Source organism: Scardinius erythrophthalmus, assembly GCF_964197995.2.
Source record: "Scardinius erythrophthalmus genome assembly, chromosome: 12".
NCBI classification, from domain to species: domain Eukaryota; kingdom Metazoa; phylum Chordata; class Actinopteri; order Cypriniformes; family Leuciscidae; genus Scardinius; species Scardinius erythrophthalmus.
This window is the reverse complement of record NC_138232.1, coordinates 39,901,788-39,920,595: the sequence shown is the minus strand read 5'-3', so window position 1 is coordinate 39,920,595 and position 18,808 is coordinate 39,901,788. Positions and strand designations below refer to the sequence as shown.

The window sequence follows — 18,808 nt, the reverse complement described above, 5'->3', positions numbered from 1 at the left end:
TTTTTTATCACCGAAATGCAGCTAATCATCCTGAAAACAGAAAGTGTGCACCATCATAAAATGCATTTAAAGTTGTAGGTAAATGTTGAAACGGACAACAAGTGTTATGTCCACTTCAGATGACTAGCCACCCAGTTATACTGGCAAATATCAGCCAGAATGAACTGAAAGTGCCTATCACAATACAATATCAAGTGTAAAACAGAGAAATTATTTTAGCATCCATAGTAAGAGGTGTAACCAGCATGAGCTTCATATGTCTTTGATTTTGCAAACCTGAAAAATGAGGGAAGTATGATTTATATAATTTGCTTACACCTGTGCTTTGGACAGGAAAATAATTCTGGGGTTTGATTTAAATAAATGTACTGGCAGAGTATATCTAAGAATAATCTATGTGCAGAATTAAGTAGAACTTATTGCACATGGTATTATTGGACTGTCTATAGTAGTAAACAGTGCACAATGGGAATTATTGTGCACTGTTTGTTTAACATTTTATTGTGTAAATGTCAAATATTAACATTTCATATTTGACTTGATAAGTTTAGTGCACTTAAACATAATGTCCTGAATGCCAGTGATCAGTTTTCGCAACGCTTTCTGGAAAACACTGATAATAAACACCTGTATAAAAATAAAATAAAAAAAAGACACCAAACTTTATTAAGTAACAAACAGACGAAAAATAAAACAGTCGCACCGACGTCATTGCGCATGCACGCGAGGGGGAGTCAGATTCTGGCAAGGAGTCGAAATTCGGCGACTAGTGTAGTGACGTCATTGCGCGTGCACGCGAGGGAGAGACGGATTCTGGCGGGGAGTCGAAATCAACACCGTTCACAACACATTGAGCAACAGTTATGGAGAGTTTTGATTTGCAACAACTTGCCTCAGATATGATTAATAACTGGACGCCGATGTTTGCAGCCACAGTTTGCGGTACAGGTGCGTTAATTCTCTTCTGGAAATGGGGAAATAACCAGAAGATTCAGAAGAAAATACTAAACGCACGGAAGAGACGTGATGAATCACTTCAACGGGCTGAACAAGCGGTGCAACAATTTAAAATACAGGTAATAAAAATCTAACATGCATCAATTATTAATGCAATATGCATTATGTATAGAGTAAGTGTTTATGAATTTGCATGTCATTCATTTAGATCAAGGGAAGCCATGGTTCTCACGGCTATTGAAACTCTGAAATTATCATGTTGTCACTATATTGTGTAAGTTGTCACAGTAGAACCTGCCACTGCTGAATAGAATTTTTTAGCAAAATTTATGTTACTGTAAAAGTGGAAGCGGTGACAAAAATCCATTGTTTATTCTATTATATAATAATTAATATATTTAAAGCAAATTAAATACAATTAAATAATTTATAAATTTTTAAGTAATCAATCCATAGAATTTAAATAAATTAATAAAATTAGAACTTTCCCCCATCTGACTTTTATGGAGAACAACCCTCAGTTTATCTCATATTGTTGACTTTTGACCTAATGTATGTGAGTGTAAATATTGTTGTGTTCATCTTAACAGATATTATGATACTGGAAAACTTCCTCTATATATTTTTAACTAAATGTTTGGAAACCAACATAGAAAACGTTTCGGTTACTCACGTAACCTCTGTTCTCTCTAGAAGAGGGAACGAGTATTGCGTAGTTGCTTACGCTACGGGAAAGCCTTTCTTTCTCGAGATACTGAAGCCAAAAATTATCCTTAATTTTTATAATCTTGTCAACGCAGTGCGGCAGCCTGCAGACCTAGGGCAAGCTTACTAGCGTGCCCATTGGCTGCCCTGCGGCAACTGCAGCAGCCTACCGCTGAGCCCTTGGCGTGACGTCACGACCAATGAGCGCGCTTGGCGCGCTTAATGCGTCACAGCCCGCGAAAAGGGGTGTGGCTTAGCGTATATAAACAGGACTCGGAGGCTGCTTCTCTGGTTTCTGTCGCATGAAGCGAAATGAGCTCGTGGTGCGAGCACGGCGGGCTACGCAATACTCGTTCCCTCTTCTAGAGAGAACAGAGGTTACGTGAGTAACCGAAACGTTCTCTTACGAGAGGTTCTCTCGTATTGCGTAGTTGCTTACGCTACGGGAACGCCCTTGTCAACGCCGTGCGCGCCCAGCATCCACTGAATGAGTCCCAGGGAGAGCCCGGGGAACGTGATAGCAGAGAGCCGGGCGGCCCGAAGAGGGCTAGCGCCGTACATAAGCACACACTAGGGGGTTAGGAGCGGCACGGCCGGTCCGAACTGACAATTCCCTGCATAGTGCAGCTCAACCAGTAGAGCTAAATCACACAACGTAGCCCGCGCACAGATAGTGGGCTGGCATACGCGAGACTTAGACTGATAACACTTTCGCCTGCAAGGCGGGAACATCCAGGTTGTAAAACCTAACAAATGTGGAGGGGGAGGCCCAGCCTGCCGCTGCACAAATGTCATGAATGGGAATCCCGCTGGACCACGCCCACGACGAGGCCATGCCTCTGGTGGAGTGAGCTTGAATGCCCAATGGGCACTGCAGGTCTTTAGACGCATAAGCAGCAGCAATAGCGTCCACTATCCATCTGGACAGGCTGTGTTTCGAGGCGGCGAGACCCTTGGTGCGCCCGCCAAACGAAACAAAGAGCTGTTCCACCACTCGTTTGACTGAAGACAGTGCTATCAGAAAAACGGTTTTGAGCGTGAGGTATTTCATATCCACAGTTTCCAAGGGTTCGAAGGGATGCGCTTTCAGGGCCTCCAAGACCAGTGAAAGATCCCACATAGGAACCGAGGGGGGTCGCGGGGGGTTCATCCTCCTGGCTTCTCTAAGGAAGCGGATGACGAACTCGTTCCTTCCTAATGCGCGGCCCAGCTCTGAACAGAGAGCGCTGAAATGGCCGTGACATAGACTTTGAGCGTGGAGGGGGACCTGCCCGCGTCCAGTAACTCTTGAAGGAAACACAGTACTCGCGATACCCCCACATGTCTGTGGATCGAGCCCCTTAGCAGTGCACCATCTGTTAAACACTGACCATTTCGACATGTAGAGCCGCCTCGTAGAGGGGGCTCTAGATTGTATGATCGTGTTCATGACCCCGTCTGGCAGATCAGCGTGTAATCGTTGAGGCTCCACGCATGCAGAGACAGCGCTCTGGATGGGGATGCCATATCGAGCCGCGGGCTTGAGAGAAAAGGTCTCTCTTCACCGGTATCGGCCAGGGGGCTGAGTCTGCCAGCTGTATTAGATCCGGGAACCAAGCTTGGTTCTCCCAGTATGGGGCTAAGAGGAGCACTGTGTGGCGCGCTTCCCTGATTCTCTTGATGACCTGAGGCAGCAGAGAGACCGGGGGAAAAGCATACAGCGGGCCGCTGGGCCGGGTCTGGGCCAGCGCGTCCTCGTTCTTCGAGAAGAACTCTGGGCAATGAGCGTTGTCTTTTGACGCAAAAAGGTCGACTTTCGCTTTGCCGAAACGGCGCCACAGTGACTGGACTGTTTGGGGGTGTTGAGACCACTCCCCAGGGGGAACGCTGTCCCTGGACAGTCTGTCGGGGCCCTCGTTCAGGTGGCCAGGCACATGCGCGGCTCTCTCAGCGAGCGCAGAGAGTGCTGAGCCCACACGAGGAGGCGTTCCGCCAGGGTGCAGAGCGTCTGATCTGACACCGCCCTGGCGATTCACATAGGCCACTACCGATGTATTGTCCGTGCGGACTAGAACATGGTGACCGTGGAGGAATGGGAGGAAGTGTTTGAGAGCTTTCTCGACCGCGAGCATCTCTAGACAGTTTATGTGTAGGAGATTCTCCTGGTCTGACCAGCGGCCATAGACCGGTCTGCCTTCGAAGAGCGCTCCCCAATCTAGGTTGGAAGCGTCTGTCGAGACAACTTTCCGGTGTGAAATCACTCCCATAGTCACTCCTGTGTGATACCATTCGGCTGCCAGCCAGGGCTGCAGGGCTGAAAAGCAGCTCTGATTCACTCTGACTCGCAAGCCGCCGGCCGCCCAGGCTCGGTGGGGCACGCGCGCTTTCAGCCAGCGTTGAAGCGGGCGCATGCGCAGTAAGCCCAGCTGGAGCGCTGCTGCAGCTGAGGCAATATGCCCCAGGATACGCTGGAATGTCCCCAGCGGAACCCGGCTGCCTATTTGGAGGGATGCGGCGAGGAGGCGGATGCGGCGCGCGCGCTGCTCCGACAGTCTGGCCGTCATAGCCACCGAGTCCAGTTCTATTCCAAGAAGGAAATTGACTGACGGGGCGATAGCGAGCTCTTGGTCCAGTGACCGAGAGACCCAGATCCTCCAGATGGCTGAGAAGCGCTGTTCCGTGAGACACAAGTTCCGTCTCTGACAGCGCTAGAATAAGCCAATCGTCCAGATAATTCAGTATTCGCATTCCCTGTTTTCTCAGGGGAGCGAGAGCCGTGTCCATGCATTTCGTAAAGTACGGGGTGCCAAAGACAGGCCGAAGGGCAGGATTGTGTACTGATATACTCGACCGTTGAAGGCGAATCTCAAGAATGGCCTGTGACGGGGAGTTATCTGGATCTGAAAATATGCGTCTTTTAGATCGAGAGAGATAAACCAGTCTCCTGGGCAAATCTGCGCGAGGATTTTTCTGGTTGTGATCATTTTGAACGGCCGTCTCATGAGGGCTTTGTTCAGATGTCTCAGATCTAAAATAGGTCTTAACGCTCCGTCCTTCTTGGGTACGAGGAAGTAGCGGCTGTAAAGGCTCGACTCGCTTAGAGAAGGATGAACCTGTTCTATAGCCCTTTTGCGCAGTAGCTTCGCCATTTCGGCTTGAAGCAGGTGCGCAGCTTCTGAACTCACTTTCGTCTCCGTCTGTGCTAGAAAGCGCGGAGGGCGACGAGCGAATTGAAGCGAATAGCCGTGTTTTATAGTACTCAGCACCCATTCTGACGCGCCCTGAATAGCTTCCCATGCTTCCGCATGCATAGCTAGGGGTCGAATGGTCTCTGGGTTCAGATCGCCGCGCTGCGCGGGATTGGGGAACCTGTATCAGAGAGGATGGAGCGGCGTGCGCGCCGCTGGTGCTCGAACACGGGGGCTGGTAAACAGTATTGGCCGGCTGTACAGCGTTCGGTAGCTCGGTCCCAGAGGATGGAGCGCGATTTGCTGACAAACACCCCTGGCGCGAAAGCGGCGTGGGGATTGTAATGTCTAAAAGTGAGTGCGCGTGCACCTGAGCGGGCGCAGAGTTTACACTTATGACACGGCCAGAGTTTGGGAGCTTAGAGGGTGTGCGACCCGAGGTAACTGAATGGCAGAGCGAGCAGCGGGTAGGTGTGAGCACAAAGTTGTGGGCACATTTACTACACTTAGTACTCGAGCGGCTTGTGTCCGCTTTATGAGAGAGCGCTCTATGCGCGTTACCATGGGGACCATGTTTGTGTGAAGCAGTGAGCACATGGGAGTGGGCACATTTTCTACACTTATAACACCCTCGGCTTGAGCCGCTGTTGCCCGGGGTAACCGAGTGGCAGAGCGAGTTACAGGTAGATGTGAGCACAGAGTTGTGGGCACATTTACTACACTTATTACTCGAGCGGCGTGTGACCGCTTTATGAGAGAGCGCTCTGAACGCGTTACCATGGGGACCGTGTTTGTGTGTAGCAGTGAGCACATGGGAGTGGGCACATTTTCTACACTTGTAACACCATCGGCGTTATAGAGCAAATGCTTTGATGGCTCATATGTTTAGACGCTCATAAATACTCAAGCACCATCCTGTGAGATGCAGGTTCGCTTTCTGTATGTAAGAAAGCTGGCCGCGAGCTCGGAGAAGACAGCAGAAAAAATATTTTCTGCCGCCAGAGCCGGATTTGAACACGGTTCTCCAGTGCAGAAGCGTAAAATTCTGCCACTGAGCCACAGGGGCACACATGAGCTTCCAGTTGGTGCGAGCATATGACCGAGCGTCGTGTTTCGGCGTTTGTTTGCAGGCGCGCGTGTATTAAAACAGGCCCGTTTACTGCAGCATTAGTATTTCCAGCCGCCTAACTTAGAGGGGACTGAGAAATATGTATCCCGTGAGATGCGGGTTTGCTTTCTGTATGTAAGAAAGCTGGCCGCGAGCTCGGAGAAGCAAGCAGAAAAAAGTTTTTTTTTTTTTTTTTTCTGCTGCCAGAGCCGGATTCGAACACGGGTCTCTGGTGCGGAAGCCTAATGTTCTGCCACTGAGCCACAGGGGCACACATGAGCTTCTGGTCAGTGCGAGCATATGACCGAGCGTCGTGTTTCGTTTCGGCGTTTGTTTGCAGGCGCGCGTGTATTAAAACAGGCCCGTTTACTGCAGTATTAGTATTTCCAGCCGCCTGAACTTAGAGGGGACTGAGAAATATGTATCCCGTGAGATGCGGGTTTGCTTTCTGTATGTAAGAAAGCTGGCCGCGAGCTCGAGAGAAGCAAGCAGAAAAAAGTTTTTCTGCTGCCAGAGCCGGATTCGAACACGGGTCTCTGGTGCGGAAGTCTAATGTTCTGCCACTGAGCCACAGGGGCACACATGAGCTTCCAGTCAGTGCGAGCATATGACCGAGCGTTTGTTTGCAGGCGCGCGTGTATTACAACAGGCTCGTTTACTGCAATAATAGTATTTCCAGCCGCCTGAGCTTAGAGGGGACTGAGAAATATGCGAGGATTGGAGGAAGTCCGGCCTAAGCGGGACGAAAACACTCTCTCTTCCTCCTTTCGCCGGTGCTCGTGACGTCCGCTCTGATATCCCTTGAGAACGGCGCAGTTGCGCGGCTCGAACAAAGGGAGAGAGAGCGGGAAGATGTCATTATGTGCTGTGACATCGTTTGTTTGCAGGCGTATGTGTATAACAGGCTCGTTTACTGCAATATAGATATTTCTAGTCGCCTGAGCTAGGAGGGGACTGAGAAATGTGTGAGAAACGGAGGTGGCCGGAGAGTGACGCGCGCGACCGAGACGCGGGGTAGCTTTCTTATAACGTAAAGGAAGCCAGCCCGTGACCGTCTACTTCTAACATCCCTTGTGAGCGGCGCCTTGCGCGGCTCGAACAGAGGGGGAGAGGGCGTGCGTCATCCGGGGGGGGGTAGCTTCCTTGTAACGTAAAGGAAGCTATAGCCCGTGACCGTCCGTTCTGACATCCCTTGTGAGCGGCGCCGTTTGCGCGGCTTGACAGAGGGGAGTAACCAGCTGGTCTGCTTCATCCCCTGAGGCGACGGCAGTGCGGGCAGAGGCCGGCCGCTGCGCGTCGGTGAAGGGCGGGGGAGAAGGAGAGAGCGAGGCTCGCGGGAGGGGCTCCGGCGAGCGCTCAGCTATAACCACCGGCTCGGAAGGCCTTTGAGAGCGGCGTTTTTTCTTACGCGGCCCGGAAGAGGCAGCCGGAGAAGGTGGAGGATCGTGAAACATGGCGAGTCGAGCCCGCAGGGTCGACATCGGCAAGTCCTCACACTGTTCGCAGCCGCCCGTGAAGGGCGCGGGCTGCGTGGTCGAAACCCAGGCAGAGAGCGCAGATCACGTGGCGGTCTCCGTCGCTGAGCGCGGCTCTGCACGAGCCACAGGATGAGCGAGGCATTTGCAACAACGCCTCGCGCTCTTTTAGATGCAAAGTGTGTCGCGGGGCGAACACACAAACACATACAACACAGAGCAGTAAAAGGATATATTCGCCGGATAGCGAAGCAGGCAGGGAAAGCTGAAGGCGGCGAAGGCGGCCGGCGTCCTCAGGCTGAGATCCTCGGCGTGCTGGTCGCTTGATTCGACGGCGGCTTCCTCAGAGAGCAGCGATGCGTAGAGCTTCGCTGAAAAGACAGAAATCAGAGAAGCAGCCTCCGAGCCCTGTTTATATACGCTAAGCCACACCCCTTTTCGCGGGCTGTGACGCATTAAGCGCGCCAAGCGCGCTCATTGGTCGTGACGTCACGCCAAGGGCTCAGCGGTAGGCTGCTGCAGTTGCCGCAGGGCAGCCAATGGGCACGCTAGTAAGCTTGCCCTAGGTCTGCAGGCTGCCGCACTGCGTTGACAAGATTATAAAAATTAAGGATAATTTTTGGCTTCAGTATCTCGAGAAAGAAAGGCTTTCCCGTAGCGTAAGCAACTACGCAATACGAGAGAACCTCTCGTAAGAGAACCACTTCTAGAGAATATATATATATATATATTCCTCAAGTTAGGGAGATCAAGCCACTGTGACAACTAGCCCCAGTCTCCCCTGGGCCTAGGTGAATATGTAAACATCTGATGTTTGTTTCTTGCATCTTTCCAGAACCCAGACTTTGAGAGCAGTTCAATGGTATCTCTGTCTTTGTCGGAGCTCACTGGGAAACTCCAGGACGGCTCCCTGCAGCCGGATGCTGTTCTACATGCTTACATGGAAAAGGTTGTGACTGTGGCCATATTTTACCTGTCCATAATTCTTTATGGGATTTATAAGTTTATTCCCAGCTTCAGAGGTTTACAAATAACTTTTTTTTTTTTTAATCTTTTTAAACATTGATCCATCTTTTGCTGTCTTTTCTAGATGCCATTTATTAATAGTTTTAATTTTTACTCATATTTAAATCTCATTAAGTAAGTAAATAAATATGTCTCTTCTTCAAGAAAGAAAAGTTCTGATTTCTAAAAAATATAACATTGCAGTTATGGTATATGGCAAATAATTCATTTGAATTGATTTGGTCATAATGTGGGAAATCAAACCAACATTGGGAATTCTGAGTCGATGCATTTAAGAAAAAATAGACATGCAGCCCAACATAGTAATAATTAACAGAAAAAAGATAAGAGCGTGTATCCGCTGTGTAAAAAATAAAAACTTTTGCCTGGATCATAAGAACAATCTGTCCTGTATCGTCTGAACCATCAGACACAAACAAATTATTAATTTTTTTTAATGAATAATCCAGCCAACTAACTCTCCCAACAAAGGCCTGTGAAACTTCCCCCAAAACTAACATCACAAATGAAGTGAACACACTGGCAGAACACGGTGTCCTGTTACAGGACACATTAGCCCCTTTCACACAGAGATTCCGGAAAATACACGGATAAAGTGACCCGGGTTCGTTTGATTTTGGTTCATTCACACTGCCAGTGATTTTCCGGAATCAGAGAGTGCGTTCACACACAACCCGTAAAAATCCCGTAAAGACACGTGACATCGATGTGACTTGTCATGTCTCAGCAGCGTCTCTGACTTGAGCTTCCAAAGTTAGCGGAAGTCATTCATTTTCAATGGAAGCTGGCTTCTCTCAGCTGCAAGGAGCGTCAAATCCATCGGCGTCGCATTTGGGCGTTTTGAGCGTCAATCAGAAAGTTGAAAGTAGCTCAACTTTATGGTAATGAGCTATGACGCGGTTCAGCGGCAAGCAGCGGCAAACGCCAGCAACCAATCGGAGACGTCCTTCGCGCTGGCTGATTCCGGATAAACATACGATGTAAACTTTTGTTCCTACCAAAACATTAGTTCCGAGTAAACATTAGTTTAACCATCATAGAGTGAAAGTGTATCATTTGCATGTGTTTTTAAGTCCTGTCAGTTTAACAGGGCGCGCTTGACAGGGCATATATAAGAACGAGCAGAGAGAGAGCAAGAGAGCGCGAGCACTCACCCGAGCGCTGTCTTGCTCTCTCTCTCCCTCGCGCATATTAATCAAAATCAATTGATAGGATGGTGTCGGGGAAAAAAAAAACTCTCCAGTGATGAAATGTTTTCTGTGTTGCCAAATCTTGTGCGATATCCTAATCTACTGAATGCATTGCTTGTTTTTTTTGTTTGCATTTCATGGTGTGATACTTCTCTTCTCCCATGATCGAACACAGAATGCTGCTACGTCACAGCGGCCAAAGCGTCAACAAGCTTCCCCGTACTTTTTGACAAGCGTCCTTGACAGGGCGGCCAGAGCTTCTTTGCAGCTCAAGTCGGCGGCGGTTTGAACGTACAGTTATGCCTGGTTCAGATTACAAGATTTTTTTGTCTGTTACGATAGTCACTGTGTCAGATTACACGATTTTGACTCCTAAAAATCTTGTCATGTCGTGACAATGTCTGACTACACGTTGCTTTCTGACCAGTCATCACGAGCCGTCTCACACACACATTCACTAGCACTCAGACACACACGCTCACTCTCTCACACACACATTCACTCGCACATATACACACGCACTCACTCACATATTTACTCATGCTCTCTCACTCACACACAGTCACACTCACACTCACACTCTCACTCACTCGCGCGCACACACACACACTCCAACCGTCGTCGTGGAGGACCGAGAAAAAATTAAACATGCTAGTCTTTTCATCGTGATGTCGTGAAGCATCGCAGTAGGTTGTTGCCCACTATGACACACTATACGAGATGAAATGATCGAATCTTGCGTCCCGACGCCCGTTGTCGTTTGCGAATCCCCACGACACCCTACGACAAACGGATTGTGCCAAAATCGGGCTAAAATCGTGTAATCTGAACCAGGCATTAAGTTTGCTTATGAGCTGCGATTTTTGAAAACCACGCATTTTTTTTCTCTGATTCGATCATAAACTTGCGCATTACGTACCGTTTCACAGCTGGCGAACGATCCCGGCTTCAGCGTCATCACTACGACACGGCATTATTACTGCTTTTGTTCACACAGCGCTTGTTCCGGGACTGAACACGGCAATGTTACTAGGTCCCCAACCCGGCATTGATGCCGGCATCAATCCCGGGTCGTGTTGGCGTTCACACAGAAGGCGTTCTGTCAATTTCCCGGGATCATCGCGCTGTGTGAAAGGGGCTATTGAGACTGATAAGAGTTTTACGACCCCAAAAGAAAACTCCAGAGAGTTGTGACTCTCACTTAATTCTCACTGAGAAGGAGAAATAAACCCTGTTAATCCTTTATTTTCTATATATGACCACTTGAGAAATGTGTAAACGTATCTTATTTTCCCACCTCATGATTTTCCTTTTATGTGGTTTGGCTTTTGTATTCTTGTAAACTCTATTGGGTTAATGTTTCAGACTTTGCATACTATGGTTAACCAAAATCATATGTGTGGCATGTTTGGTCTCTAAAAAACTCCAATCTTCGTCCCCGATTTGTTAATTTACATACATTTTGCTAACTTTGTGAAGCATTAGTATTATAAGAATCTTGAAGATTATTTTCTTAAACACCCAATGAAAGGACATTCAAATGCCCTGCTAGAACACAATGGGTCGTAAAATTTCCCTCCAAAGGGAAATCTTCTCAATGGCTCACACACCTCCAGAGGGTGTGACATCTTCATGCTTTAAAAGTCACTGATCACAAGATCAGCTCGCTCTCGTACTCGTTTCTGGAATGCTGACGTGAAGATGATGCTGAACTAGACGTTTCTAAGGAGCCCCAAGCTTGTGCCAGGCTGCGGCCTTGTCTTTCCATTCACCAAAGATACTCTGACTACCACTGGTTCTCTCTCATCAAGACCACATCAGCAAAGATCAGCTGGAGCCTCAACAGATTGCATCAGGACAGTTTAATTCAAATGGGCGAGACATGCAATTATCTCATTATCTCAATTGTCTCATTATTTGATACATTAAGTATTCTTACCCCTTTTAAAGAAGGGCATGTTAGAACTAAACTGATGGTTTGCTCAAGGCTGTTGATCTGCTGAATTTCAAACAATGCTATAACTTCTTGCTTTCCTGTATTCTGCTTCAGCTCTTTCCTTTGGTAAACTGTATGCATGTATGTGTGTGGATGTTAGAGCAGTTTAAGTGTTTAGACTAGTTAATAAAATCTTGTTCATGTCACACGTATAGTTGTCCGTGTCTCAAGCTCATAACTGGAGTCACTAATCATAGTTTTTGTCTACTTGCTCTTAGTAGTACTGTAAATTAAGAAAGACATTTCCCATGCCCCGGAAATGTACATTTCTTAGAGTTAATAAACAATTAACACTGAGTGTTCACGGTACAAACAGGTTAATTGATTGTAATATTAATTTACGGCATTAAGTTAATTATATTAACTGATCCAAATATTCATAATCAATTATAACCAGTTATTATTGATTATTAATATTTCATATAGCTAATTTGTTTCAGCCAGCCCATACAGGCTATTTTGAACAAATGTGGATAAATCACAGCCTATGAAGACGCTTGTAAATTACAGTCTCTATAAATGAAAAGAACATAGCCAGACACGAGCCTTCACTGTCATGTAATAGGCTATCGAGGATATTTTAGCAGATTCACTCTGCATTTAAATGCGGTTGACTCTCCTAGAGTGTTTATGTGGCCGTTGGTCCTCTTAGCAGCATGAAAAATAAAACTTTTATTCAAATTATGAATAGATTAGAAAGTGAGCACACTTTCTGAGTCGCAGCGTGATCGGCTACAATTCTCATCTCTGCAAATCATGTTGTAATTAGAAACTTTGACGGTCTTCAGACTAACAGAGAGTTTGAACACAAACCAGCACGGGACCGTTTGAAAGCAGCAGCCTATAAGAGGGTACCAGATTGAGTTGAATTAGTCAGAGCTATTGGACCCGCAGTCCGCCGTGCCTATTGATTCCCGGCCCGCACCTGCACTGCAAATGACAACGTAAATATGAATCTACCCATTACATCAAATATTAGCGGTGGCCCACGTGCAGGACTCCGTCTCTGCTGATTCTGCAGCCGATGAGATTGCTTGCTCAACATTTAAATAGCCTGGTTCAGTGTTCGCTGTAGGCTAGTCCTGAGAGTTTTCTGAACCCCTCCACCTCCCCAGCTCCACCTGCCCAGATCTGCTATGGGATTAGCGTATGTCTGCTTATGCAGTAGCAGCATATCTTACATTCTCACAGCAGCGCGTCTGTGTATCTATTATTAGTAGCAAGTCCATACTTACTGTGCAGCAGCAGCAATATCAGCAGGAGAATCGAGTCCGCCAAGACCAAATACATTAACATTGCCATATTCAGTAACATGTTAAAACTATTCAGAGAGTTTTCATGATTGCAATCATATATCTGCGTGCATACTGTATATACTTTTGTAGTAGAAAAAACACAAAAACAAAGAATATATATATAGAATATATGGAAGCTTGTTTCCACCACAGAATAAAAAAAAAGGTAATTGCGGCTTTTTATCTCACAATTCTGACTTTTTTTTTTCACAATTGCGTGATATAGTCGCAATTGTAAGTTATAAAGTCAGAATTGTGAGAATATAGCAAGATTGTTGTAGGCATCAACTTCCCCTCTCTCTCCCACATCTACTCCAACAGAGTGGCAAAGAGACCCAATCTATTGCAGCTGACCCTAGCCATCCCTTGTCCTGCCAGTTTAAGCTACTTTCCTCAGGCCGTTGGTACTCCATGCCCAGATGCAGGTCCAATAGACTCAGAAACTCTCTTATCCCAACTTCTATTTCGATTTTAAACAATTTGCCAGAACTGTTTTAGATGTATTTCTTTACTATTGTGTTTCAGAGACTGTGGGTATTTTATGTTTTGCTGTATTGCTGTGTGTTTTGTCGTTGTGTTTATCTGCTGGCTGGACAAATAATTGGCCCTTTGGGGACAATAAAGTTACCTTGACCTTGACCTTGAGATATAAAGTAGCAATTGCGTGTAATAAAATCAGAATAGTGAGATATAAACTCACAATTCTGAGAAAAAAAGTCAGTCAGAATGTAAACTCGCAATTGGGAGATAAAAAGTTGCAATTGTCTTTTAAAATATTTAATTATGTGGCGGAAATAAGCTTCCATAAGAATATATATATTTATTACTATATATATATATATATATATATATATATATATATATATATATATATATTAGGGCTGTCACTTTACGTTCGAAAATCGATTGCACAATCGATCGGACCAACCAACACAAGTTTCGAAAACGAAAATAGGGAATCGATTTTAACGGTCTTCTCTCAGAGCGCGTCCAGCTCGACACGATTTGCCCGCAGCGAACACGCATCACACAGCAACTGCAGGCTCTGACAAACACACATAACAGCAAATTATACTTCTGCAAATTATACTAATGTGTCTCTTTTTACAACAAAAATGTGAATTGTGCCGGTATTTACGTTCGTCCTAATGCCTGTTAGTTGTCCGTGGATTTGACCATATTTGGTGTTTAAACTGGAAACGTCTTTTGGAAAATCGATTTTACAATCGATTCAATGAACACTTATGTCTCAAAAATTGAACAGGATTTTTTCACAAAAGTGACAGCCCTAATATTATATATATACACTGCTCAAAAAAATTAAGGGAACACTTTTTCATCAGAGAATAGCATCAAGTCAGTTAAACTTCTGGGATATTGATCTGGTCAGTTAAGTAACAGAGGGGGTTGGTAATCAGTTTCAACTGCTTTAGTGTTAATACAATTAATAGCAGGTGCACTAGATGGGCAACAGTGAGACAACCCCCAAAACAGGAATAGTTTTACAGGTGGAGGCCACTGACATTTTTTCCCTACTAATCTTTTCAGACTGTTTTTCACCAGTTTTGCCTTTGGCTAGGGTCAGTGTCACTACTGGTAGCATGAGGCGATACCTGGACCCTACAGAGGTTGTGCAGGCAGTCCAGCTCCTTCAGGATGGCTCATAAATACGTGCCATTGCCAGAAGGTTTGCTGTGTCTCCCAGCACAGTCTCAAGAGCATGGAGGAGATTCCAGGAAGACAGACAGCTACTCTAGGAGAGCTGGACAGGGCCGTAGAAGGTCCTTAACCCATCAGCAGAACCGGTATCTGCTCCTTTGTGCGAGGAGGAACATGATGAGCACTGCCAGAACCCTACAAAATGACCTCCAGCAGGCCACTGGTGTGAATGTCTCTGACCAAACAATCAGAAACAGACTTCATGAGGGTGGCCTGAGGGCCCGACGTCCTCTAGTGGACCCTGTGCTCACTGCCCAGCACCAGGGAGCTCGATTGGCATTTCCCATTGAACACCAGAATTGGCAGGTCCGCCACTGGTGCCCTGTGGTTTTCACAAATGAGAGCAGGTTCACCCTGAGCACGTGACAGACAGGAAAGGGTCTGGAGAAGCCGTGGAGTATGTTATGCTGCCTGTAACATCGTTCAGCATGGCCGGTTTGGTGGTGGGTCAGTGATGGTCTGGGGAGGCATATCCATGGAGGGATGCACAGACCTCTGCAGGCTAGACAATGCCACCCTGACTGCCATTAGGTATTGGGATGAAATCCTTGGATCCATTGTCAGACCCTATGCTGGTGCAGTGGGTCCTGGGTTCCTCCTGGTGCACAACAATGCCCGGCCTCATGTGGCGAGAGCATGCAGGCAGTTCCTGGAGGATGAAGGAATGATACCATTGAAGGGCCACCACGCTCACCTGACCTACATCCAATAGAACACCTCTGGGACATTGTGTTTCGGTCCATCTGACATCACCTGGTTGCACCTCAGACTGTCCAGGAGCTTAGTGATGCGCTGGTCCAGATCTGGGAGGAAATACCCCAGGACACCATCCATCGTCTCATTAGGAGCATGCCCCGACGTTGTTAGGCATGCATACAAGCACGTGGGGGCCATACAAACTACTGAGAACCATTTTGAGTTGCTGCAATGAAATTTCAGCAAAATTGACAAGCCTGCTGCATCATTTTTTCACTTAGATTTCCGGGGTGTCTTTGAATTCAATCCTCTGTAGGTTGATTATTTTCATTTCCATCAAACGATGTGGCATCCTTTCGTTCGTAACACATTACCCAGTCCATATTAGTATAGATATCCAGCATGATATTTTTCCCCATTGAGATCTGATGTGTTTTCAAAGTGTTCCTTTAATTTTTTTGAGCAGTGTATATATATATATATATATATATATATACACCTAAAGGATTATTAGGAACACCTGTTCAATTTCTCATTAATGCAATTATCTAATCAACCAATCACATGGCAGTTGCTTCAATGCATTTAGGGGTGTGGTCCTGGTCAAGACAATCTCCTGAACTCCAAACTGAATGTCAGAATGGGAAAGAAAGATGATTTAAGCAATTTTGAGCGTGGCATGGTTGTTGGTGCCAGACGGGCCGGTCTGAGTATTTCACAATCTGCTCAGTTACTGGGATTTTCACGCACAACCATTTCTAGGGTTTACAAAGAATGGTGTGAAAAGGGAAAAGTATCCAGTATGCGGCAGTGCTGTGGGCGAAAATGCCTTGTTGATGCTAGAGGTCAGAGGAGAATGGGCCGACTGATTCAAGCTGATAGAAGAGCAACTTTGACTGAAATAACCACTCGTTACAACCGAGGTATGTAGCAAAGCATTTGTGAAGCCACAACACGCACAACCTTGAGGCGGATGGGCTACAACAGCAGAAGACCCCACCGGGTACCACTCATCTACACTACAAATAGGAAAAAGAGGCTACAATTTGCACAAGCTCCCCAAAATTGGACAGTTGAAGACTGGAAAAATGTTGCCTGGTCTGATGAGTCTCGATTTCTGTTGAGACAGTCAGATGGTAGAGTCAGAATTTGGCGTAAACAGAATGAGAACATGGATCCATCATGCCTTGTTACCACTGTGCAGGCTGGTGGTGGTGGTGTAATGGTGTGGGGGATGTTTTCTTGGCACACTTTTGGCCCCTTAGTGCCAATTGGGCATTGTTTAAATGCCACGGCCTACCTGAGCATTGTTTCTGACCATGTCCATCCCTTTATGACCACCATGTACCCATCCTCTGATACTTCCAGCAAGATAATGCACCATGTCACAAAGCTCGAATCATTTCAAATTGGTTTCTTGAACTTGACAATGGGTTCACTGTACTAAAATGGCCCCCACAGTCACCAGATCTCAACCCAATAGAGCATCTTTGGGATGTGGTGGAACGGGAGCTTCGTGCCCTGGATGTGCATCCCACAAATCTCCATCAACTGCAAGATGCTATCCTATCAATATGGGCCAACATTTCTAAAGAATGCTTTCAGCACCTTGTTGAATCAATGCCACGTAGAATTAAGGCAGTTCTGAAGGTGAAAGGGGGTCAAACACAGTATTAGTATGGTGTTCCTAATAATCCTTTAGGTGAGTGTATATATATATATATATATATATATATATATATATATATATATATATATATATATATATATATATATATAAATTTGGGATGATGTGTGCAGAAAAACTAATGCAAACAATAAGCAATTATCAGCGCTTATTGTTGAGGTCTGTTTGAATGAAACCACTTGGTATCACAAACTGAGATGTGTAATGTAACACTTCTAAGGCTCTGGAAGTGAACAAGAATCTGAACTGCAGCACTGAGATCTTAATGGAGTCTGTGGAGCAACTGACAGAAATCAACACTCAAAAGAAAGGTCTTCTGTATGGAGTGCCGATCAGCATCAAGGACAACGTTGGATATAAGGTCAATATAAGAGAACAGAGCATTACGCAGGTGAAGACAGGTGACTTCCTGTTTGTGGTGTACGTAACTTCCTGTTTGCATGTGCAGGGTCATGATTCTTCATGTGGTGTTGTGGGTAAGTTGGATCAGCCTGCGGTCATGGACAGTGTGGTGGTTACAGTGCTAAAGAAACAGGGCGCCATCCCGTTCATCAAGACCAACATACCACAAAGCCTTCTCAGGTGAGTAAACACTGCACATCATTCCTGTGGGAAAAACCTGGTGATGTCAGATGATTTGCAGGCCAAGATGAGCCATGGGAATGAATCTTAAGCCAATGAGAGAGTATGAAGAGACCATGCAGTTAGCAACTCTTTTACTGGAGCTTAGTCAATAAAGTTAATTCGTATTTTTCTGACATTATTAATGACAGTAAGCACCTTTATCCTCCAGTTGTTAATGTGAAAACTTATTTTCATTACAATGAAAAAAAAATATATATAAATATATATTACTTAAATTGTAAAGTACAGTTGTAAGTTTAAAATGTCAGTGTTTGTTGTACTGAATTTAATTTGCTCTTTTTAATAAAATAAAAATAAAACATTGTGAGAATGGGGGGGGTGCATGTCACAACATTGTCACAAAGCAAAAATAAAATAAAAATAATAATAATGCTCCTAAAGATGAGGGTTTTTTTCATTCTTTCATTTTTTTCTTATGAAGAAGGTAGTGTCTCATTTTTATTTTCATTTTGCAGTGACCTTTCTTCATGAAATTGAACTTTTCACCTCGCAAATCAATTTGTTTGGTAATATTTTCTATAGAACAGAGACATGCAAGCCCTCTGTTCAGCCTTTTTCTTTCTTTTTTTTTCCTAAAGCTAATATGCTGTTTCTAAAAGGACTAGTCTAATATACTAGTACTTCATTTCTCTCCTGCAGACCTCAGTATTCATAACAGAGAATTCACAAAAGAGCTCTTCAAATGACAGGTCTTATTAGCATCTGTTAAAATGATGGTATTATGGGCTGTAATTAAATGGGAACTGTGTGATATGTAAGGCTTAACTTTTGCTGAACCATGATTTTCAATATAAGACCTTTGTACTGAAAAATAAGTTCAAGAGTGGTTTATCTTCAGTCATAAACACCAGGGGCTCCACAATCATTAAACATTTTATGAGAGTTGAAATTAGACAAAAGTCAAGTTTCAGGGTGTAAACTCGCACTCGATCGCCCAAAGTCCGGCGTCCGACCAGCACAGAAGGTCTTTACGTGTTACTGTCTTTTCTCGAGGCAAAGTATTTTTTGATTAAATGCAATACATTTGAATATGTATTTTCTTGTTATTTCATCTGACTCCATAAATGAAAAGGTTTTAATGATATCTGTGCGTCATTAAATGTGAGAGAATGTTTGACTATTCTTTTTAACTCTTTAATGCA

At 45.4% G+C, this 18,808-nt stretch overlaps 1 protein-coding gene across 2 annotated transcripts in view; it reads left to right on the top strand.

Annotated features, from left to right (window-relative positions):
* The first annotated feature begins 719 nt into the window (after positions 1 to 719).
* Positions 720 to 18,808, top strand: part of LOC308699192 (fatty-acid amide hydrolase 1-like) — a 42,897-nt gene continuing 24,808 nt past the window's right edge. The window contains exons 1-4 of one of the 2 annotated variants that reach the window (XM_081379831.1): positions 720 to 1,076; positions 8,248 to 8,361; positions 17,242 to 17,382; positions 17,470 to 17,603. In XM_081379831.1, the coding sequence (XP_081235957.1) occupies positions 864 to 1,076; positions 8,248 to 8,361; positions 17,242 to 17,382; positions 17,470 to 17,603 (602 nt within the window). In that variant the 5' untranslated portion in view covers positions 720 to 863. The remainder of the gene's footprint in view (positions 1,077 to 8,247; positions 8,362 to 17,241; positions 17,383 to 17,469; positions 17,604 to 18,808) is intronic. The other variant, XM_081379832.1, reaches the window with a different exon arrangement.